A 7,701-nucleotide genomic window follows, 5' to 3' on the forward strand; every position below is an offset into this window, starting at 1 on the left:
TATGGCGGTTGGGGGGGGTGATGTTTTACCCAAATAGTTATAGTGGTACAACCCCCTAGTGTGGATGCAATTACACTGGGACAAAGGTGCCTCATACCATTATAGCGTCTCCCCCTCCCCAATGGCAGTAGCTCTACTGAGGTAAGCGCCTTCATCCTGCTATAACTGCATCCACACCAGCAACCTGTGCTGCTTTCTTTCCATATCCTGGTGGGGTCACAGCGACACCGTGTTTGGATGTAGACAAGGACTAAGATTAAGGGGGTGGACGGTGCCATCCCCCATAGCCCTACATGCTGTCAGTGCCCTTTCAGTCTAACTAGCCTCACCAATCCCCAGGGAACCCCATAAGTCTTGCTGGATGTGGGAGGGACCTTGATGAATAGCTCCTGCTCCTTGTTGCCTGCAAGCAGGCCTGTTCGATACACGGACGTTAGCAGGTAGCTTGGGCAATGGATGAGCTGCGGAGCTGGGTCTCGGGAGACTTGGTCTCTATTCCCAGCTCTGCCACTGACTTGCAGGGTATCCTTGGGCAAGTCCTTTCCCTGCTTTGTGCCTCAGTTTCCCCCTGCTCTTCATGTGCCTGCCCTAATTAGATTATAAACTAATTGGGGCCAGGACTGTCTCCCCATAGGTGTGTGGGGTGCTCACAGGTGCGAGTGTGATACAAGTGACTATACAGATTCATGCCCAGTTTTCCGGGTCTCGTTCCTGCTTCAGACGGAGTGATCCCGACACTCACTGAGCACCTAGGGTCAGGTTCTTTCTATTCTACAGTGAGACCCAAAGGAGTGACTCTACATCTGGCGCTTCTCAGGTCACACCCAGAGTCGTGGCTCATCCAGGATCCCCACCCCAGGGTGAGTTCAGCTCCTCTCTGCCATTGCTCACTCCCTCTCCCGCCGGCCCTCTCACTGACGTCACCCAAATCTCTTCCTGGCACGGGACGGAAGCCCCCCGACAACCTTCTCTGAATTCAGGAGACCCTCGCTCCGGTTCCACAGCACCCCTTCCCCTCGGCCACCCTACCTTTCGCTCTGTGCTGCTTCCAGAAGCAGTAACTGGCCAAGAGGGTGAGAAAAACCACACCAGCCAGGGTCACCGACAGAGCCAGCTGGCAGGGAGAGGTCCTTGGGAGGAACACATCTGCAAGGCAAAGTTGCATTGATTTGAACCCAGACAGAGTGGATGTGGCAGCAACAGGAGTGAGGGGAGCCTGCAGCATCCTGCAGTGGTCTGGGAGGATCTCACAGGCATCTTTGGTCAGGCTTTTGAGAGATGAGAAGTGGCTCCTCCCATGAAGCTGACGGGAGCCCAAGCTTTGGCCTGGTCACTGAACTTGGCTAGGCCCTGGCTACACTGCAGATAGGCCGTCTGCTGTGAGAGCTTCTGTTCTGCTGGGGACGAGCACGCTGGCCGTGCTGGGCTTGGACCTGCTCACGTCTGGCCTTAGGGGTGGGCTGCCTGGGAGACTGCCCAGGGCACTGTCAGAGGAGCTCGCTGCCAGCCAGCACGAGAGCGCAGCAAACTCCCAGAGGCACCGTGTGAGGGGCACCAGATTTCTCCTGCTTCCTCCTGGCGGAGGAATGTGGTGGAGCCGTGATGCACAGATACTGCTTGTGCCCCCTACATTCTTCCATGCTCCCCTAGGGGGCTGTGTGGGAGGGGGCAGAGCAAGGAACAGTGCCAGGGCCCCCTGCATCCAGGTCACTTTCCCCATCTGGGCTGTGCTGTGGGGCATCAGGAGCTGCTGCTCTCTGCCCTCCCCGTACCCAGCCCAGGGGAGGAAGGTGACTTGGATGCAGGGAGCCCTGATATTACTCCTCGCTCCCCCCCTCAGAGCCCCGCAGGGGGCACGAGGGGCAATGCGAGCGAGGAGTTGGAGGGGGGAGCAAGCAGCAATGCCAGCTGCCCCTTGCATCCAGGTCACTTTCCCCACCTGCGTGCAGGAAGGGAGTGCAGGGGCTAAGAAATCAGGGATGCAAAAGGGGGCTGGGGAGAAGGGGGTGCAGGGGTTGGAGCACAGGTGTGTTGCTGAGGTTAGGGGTGAAGGGGGTACAGTGCAGGGGTTGGGGTGCAGGATGGGAGTGCAGGGCTTAGCTGCAGAGGGGGTTCAGAAAGGTTTAGCAGGGAATGTGGAATAGGAGAAGAGAAGGGGTTCAGAAGGTGGTTGGGGACAAGGGGCGCAAGAGAGTTAGGGGAGAAGGCGGCACAGTGCAGGGGTTGGGGTGCAGGAGGGGAGTACAGGGGGATAGGGAAGAAGGGGTGCAGTAGGGAGTTGGGCAGAAGGGCTGCAGGGGTTAGGGACACAGGATGGGGTTCAGAGGTTGGGGAAAGGGGGGGAAGGGGTGGGATTAGGAGAGAAGGGTTCAGAAGGGTTTAGGGGAGAAGGGGCACAGGGAGATGGGGAGAAGGGGGAGCAGGAGGGGTTGGGGAGATGGGGTTTTTCATTAGTATTGTTATTGTGTATTTTACAAATAGTTTGACACACACACACACACACACACACACACACACACCCCTCAGATTAGAAGTGTGAAATCCCACTCAGTTTGATCAGTGAGCACCACCTCTCAGCTACTCGGCACTAGCACAAGATGGGTCCATCTCCCCCCGTTTGCCTGGTTCCCTCCTTCCCTTACTCTAGTCTTGGAGCATGCAGAAACCGAAGTAAGGGCAGCAACACACCCTCTGCCATGCCTCCCTTATTACTGCGCTGCTGCTGTCGGGGGCACTGCCGTCAGAACTGGTGCCCCAGCCAGCACCCGGCGCTCTCTGGCTGGCCAGCCAGGGCTACATTCTGAGCCCCAGAACCTCGTTCAATACAAATTAGGCACTGGGAAGAGGCAGTGGGACCCTGGGGCTGTGGGGAGCCGGGAGAGCCTGTGAAGGCCAGGGGCAATGGGAGGGCAGCCACAGGGGTTGGGGCAATAGGGGTCACTGCATCCATAGGGGCCAGGGTGCCAAAATACAAGGTCACCCAGGGTGCCATTTTCCCAAAGGCTGGCCCTGGACCTGCTATGTGCATCGTTGCTGTTCTCTCTTGGCCGAGACGGGGGTTGAGGACAGAGCAGGACAGGTTCTGGTTCGAAGCGTCTCTTATAACAGCAGCAGTGTGAGTATCAAACAGCCGGTCAGCCTGCTGGGATATTTTCTCCATCACTGGTGCTAGTCGCTGCCCGCTGAGGTCTCTCCACAGCACTTGGGGCTTTGGATACCATCCGGCCGATTCACACACCATGTGGATCCCTCCATCCTGATATCCATCGACAGAAAGGTGAGGGGTGGAGCCCAGGCCTGGAGGGGAATGGAGTGAACCTGTGTCATTGCTACACCCTGGGCCCACCAGAGAACTGCTCTGGTGCAGACTGGAGTGTGGGCCTGTGGCAGTGGGAGTCCCAGCGGTGTAGCAGTGTCCTCCCTCGCCATGAGGTTACACATACAGATCTACCACATGATGAGTAGATCACACACAAAGCGCCCGTCACCCCCTGTGGCCGCACGGACCTCACGGTATCCATCTCACAGTTCATAGCACAGTGTGTCTATCTGGAGTTTTTCCATCAGCTCCTGGAAGCAGAGGCCTCAGGGAGATTTACACAAACTTTCTCAGTGCCCAAGGAAATTGTGGGAGAAGGGGTCACACCCCCTGGGATGAGCAGCCGCATCTGGGGCATGTCCCCTGGAGTTCAGGGGAAACAGATGGGGCCTGATCCTTGCTCAGACAGATGCCCCAGCAGCTGAGGGGTGGAGAAGCTGGACATGGAGCTGGTTACTCCAGTGGGTATGAGGAGTTGGCAGGCAGGTGCATCGATCCCATTAACAGCCAGCCTCGTTCCCTAGCGCTCCGGTGCCTTTCCTGTGAGAGGTGACTAGTCTGAACACACCGGAACTGTGGGGGTGGGGGTGAGACACACCATTGACCAGTGCTCACTGGTGTTGGGAAGGGCAAACAACAGCCCGTGCTACTGACCAGCCACCTCCAGTTCCAACGCAGCTTCTTCGTAAAAGGTGGGTGATTGGAAGAGGCAGCCGTAAGTCCCTTCATCAGAGGGGGTGATGTTGTGTATCCTCAAGGAGACAGTCCCATTCGCAATACCGTCCTTCAGTAGCTTCGTCCTGCTTCGATACGGTGCGGTCTGCTGGCCAGCCTGATCTCTCCCATCCCGATAGAGATGGACAACTGCAGACAACGTGGATCGGAACCAGCGCACCTCCATGCTCTCGGCGCTCATGCTGGGGGAGAGGTGACAGGGTAACAGAGCATCTTCTCCCACAAGGGCCCTGATGGGGCGATCGGGTCCAATCACCTTGAAACTCACTGTAGAAGGAACCAGGAGAAAAGAAGCTGTAGCCAAAGCGGAACTAGGAATACATCATGGCGATGGAAATGGGAATTTACTGTAATATTTTTATCAGCAATGTGTGTCTCTATGTCAGCCTCTGCATTGTTGTCCCCTGAATGCACAAGGGTTCCATTGCCTCTCCAGGCAGATGGAAGGCATGGGGTGTCTGAAATAGGTTGCCTCCTGGTTCCAGACCAGAATAATTAAAATGAACTGAATACAACCTGCACCTGTGAATGCAGGACCCAGCCTGGAAGAGAAAAAGGAAGAGCCGGGACTGGGACATCATCACGTAATGGCTGGGGAGCCAATGCAGGTTGGCTATATGAACTCAGCATGGTTTGGCAGCAGGAGAACAAGGGATGAGGGGTGTCAGGGAGCCTGTGTTAAGAACAGTGTTCACAGACACACAGGGCCTTTCATTCAGGACTCAGAGACCAAGGGACAGAGAGAGAGAGAGCCCAGATGGATCCACACCAGCTTGGCTTGGTAGAGCCCTGGCTTCAGTCTCTATGAGCCTTGTTTTAACCTCTGCCCCTCTGTGCTAACCTAAGGATTTCCCAACACTGTCTCCCAGTTGAGTAATAAACCCTATTCTGTAGTCACTGGGCAGAGCTCACCATGAGAAACAGGAGAGCTAGAGCCCAGAGGCCGGTCTCAGAGGCACTGAGGCCAGGTGGCCTATCCTCTTGGAAAATGTGACCCCTTGAGGGCCTGGCATGCTGAAGGGGTCACTCCCAAGAGACTTTTTAAAGGCAGGGCAGAGCACAGACATAGTGACAGTCATATCAATGGAAGGAATGTGATGCTGTGAGCCCTGAGAGGCTGGGGACTGAGCGTGGGACTAGAAGCCACAAACACCTGCATCCTGTTCCCAGCTCTGCCACTGACTCGGAGTGGCCTTGGCCCGTCACAGACAGATGGATTCTGGCCTCTGGCAGAGTAAAGGGGGTTGGGCAATTCCCCCTCTGCAGGAGTGGCTCAGGGCTGGCATACTTGACCGTATCCTCAGAGCACCAAAGTGTGTCACATGGTGTGGCTGGAGCACTTGGCGTTCTGCCAATAGCAGGGCTGCAGAGCCGCTGAGGCTGCTGCAAGCTAGAGCAACCCTAGGGGTGCTCTAATGGACACTGGGGGCTGTTGCAATCCCTGGAACAGCCCAGGATCCAGGAGATGCAAATGTGGCTAAAAGCCAGGCTCTCTCCTGGGCTGCACCTCCCGAGAGGCAGAATTTCATTTTTAGATTTGGCACAATATCTCCTTAAGGGCTAATTACATCTCGTAGGTGATCTTCTTACTGAGACCTTTACTACACTCTTAGGGAAACATTTTAAAATGCTCCTTCTCCTAGAAATCAACTCCTCTTTTCTCGTCATTTTTTTCTGGCTTCCTATATCATATAAAGTGTTTGTCATTATTGTGCTCTACATTCCTCCTGCTCTACATTCCCCAGCCAGGTCTCAGAGTTAGGCGAAGCACTCAGAGGGACTGTAACTGATCATCTTATCAGAATCACTGCTCGTTGAAATTTTTTCATCAAAACATTTTTGACCAAATGTGGCTTTTTCAACAAAATGAAAATTTTCAATTTCAGTCAAAAATTTCCCTTCTTGTTGAAAAACCATAAATAAAAAAAATGTGCTTGAAAACTGAAAAATTTTCAATAAAAAATACATTCTCAGTAAGTATTTTTGGTTTACTTCCCAGTTTTGGGGGGGAAAAAAACTAAAAAGAATTGGTAGGAAATTTTGAAGAACAGTTTAAAATTTTTTCCCATCACCAATAATTGGCCTTTTCAAACCACTTCTAATCAAACCTGATTCCGCCAGGTTTCCTCTTTTTCAGTTTTTGCCATTTGAAAATCATCTTTGTAACTACGTAAATTCTCCCAGAGTTTGGAAGAGTGTGACCAAAGCCCTGCTGTGTGTTGGAGCTACTCCTTGTTTTCCCGCCTTCCCCACCTAGCCCCCACGCTCCCCCCAAGCTAGTCTGCCCTTTTCTTCTCGGCACCAGAGCTGAAATCCTGGCCCCACTGGCGCCGGTGGGAGGATTATTACCACGTGTTACCCCGTATCTCCACTACCCAGCTCTCCCCCACGTGGTGAACACTCAGACTCATCCCTGGCCCCCGTAACTCTCCACTGTGTTTCTGGACAGAGGTTTCTAGTTGCTAAGGGCAGGGCCAGGATATGGGCACAGTTTCTAGTTGTTGGGGGCCATTCTATGGAACTGACTGTCCCAGCAAGCAGGACCCAGCTATACATCTCCACTGCCCCTAGGAGCAGGACACGTCCCACTGAACCAGGAATCAATCAGCCTCAGGGGGACATTTCTGGGCACAGCCACCACATGCTACCCAATGGGGACTTGCTGTGGGGGCTTCTTGTAGGCCACAAGACACATTTATTGCCCAACGCTCCCTGGCTTCTTTGCCCACCAGCTGCCACCTTTGCTGCTCTGCTCATAATCCCCGAGTTCCCTCAGACAGAGCTCAGGCTGGGGGCCCAGCCTTCCCCAGCACAGCCGCTGGCTCCTGTGGGAGAGAGACTAGGCCCTAAAGCCCCAGGAATCCTACCTGAGTCCAGCCGGTGAATGTGGAGAGAAAGGAGGGAAATGGTGAAGGCAAGCAGCGGCAGTGACCTCACGGAGCCAGGGGACATCGAGGAATCCTCCATCTCCCTGATGTCGAGACGACCACACAAGCCCTGGGCGAGCGAGTCGGTGAGCGAGACCCTGCGATCCAGGACATGAGAGTGGTAAATGGGCAGAGCTGGTGCAACCATGCTGACTCCACTGGGTGCTGGAGTGCGACAAGCCCACATTCAGGCCAGACCTTTCAGAGGGGCCCAGCACCTGCAGCTGAAGCCAGATTCTCCAACGGGCTCAGTGCGCCGGGCGCACAGAAAGTGCTGAGTTCTGCTGAGTCTGGCCCAAACCCAGGCCAGCTCCAGCACTGGCACAGAAATAAACTCGCTCTTAAAGGAACGATTTCTAGATAAGTCCCAGAACGACTGGCTGAAAGCTCCTGACCCCCGGCCTGCAGGTGCCCTCAGCCCAGGGAACTCCGTGCTGGTTCAGAACTGCAGCCCTGAGCTACAAAGAGGGCTTGGGGGGTGGGGAGGGGGGTCTTTCTTAAACCACACGCAGGGCAGCCCCCTCTGCCACTCCTTATGGCAGGGGGCCCTGCTGCCACCCAGCTGCAGCTCATGGGGGAGGAGTTGTTCTCCCAGCCTCCATCCCTGCCCATCTGGGAAGGGGACTCCAGACTGCCAAAAGGGGAGCCCCTGGGTCTCCCCCATTTGCCGCCACTTGCTGCTGAGGAGGAAGTGGCCGGACAGTGGATTGTCGGTCCCTG

At 55.1% G+C, this 7,701-nt stretch overlaps 1 protein-coding gene across 1 annotated transcript; it reads right to left on the reverse strand.

Annotated features, from left to right (window-relative positions):
- Window positions 1-1,029: 1,029 nt before the first annotated feature.
- On the reverse strand, window positions 1,030-7,057 carry LOC135979729 (butyrophilin subfamily 3 member A2-like; the record flags this gene model as incomplete). The annotated part of the gene is made up of 4 exons (XM_065579963.1): window positions 6,922-7,057; window positions 3,974-4,321; window positions 3,016-3,297; window positions 1,030-1,146 (listed from the first exon to the last, which is right to left on the reverse strand). Coding segments are annotated over exons 1-4 (847 nt in total), but the record flags the coding sequence as incomplete, so codon positions are not given.
- Window positions 7,058-7,701: the final 644 nt, after the last annotated feature.

This window comes from Chrysemys picta, unplaced genomic scaffold, assembly GCF_011386835.1.
Source record: "Chrysemys picta bellii isolate R12L10 unplaced genomic scaffold, ASM1138683v2 scaf1180, whole genome shotgun sequence".
NCBI classification, from domain to species: Eukaryota; Metazoa; Chordata; order Testudines; family Emydidae; genus Chrysemys; species Chrysemys picta.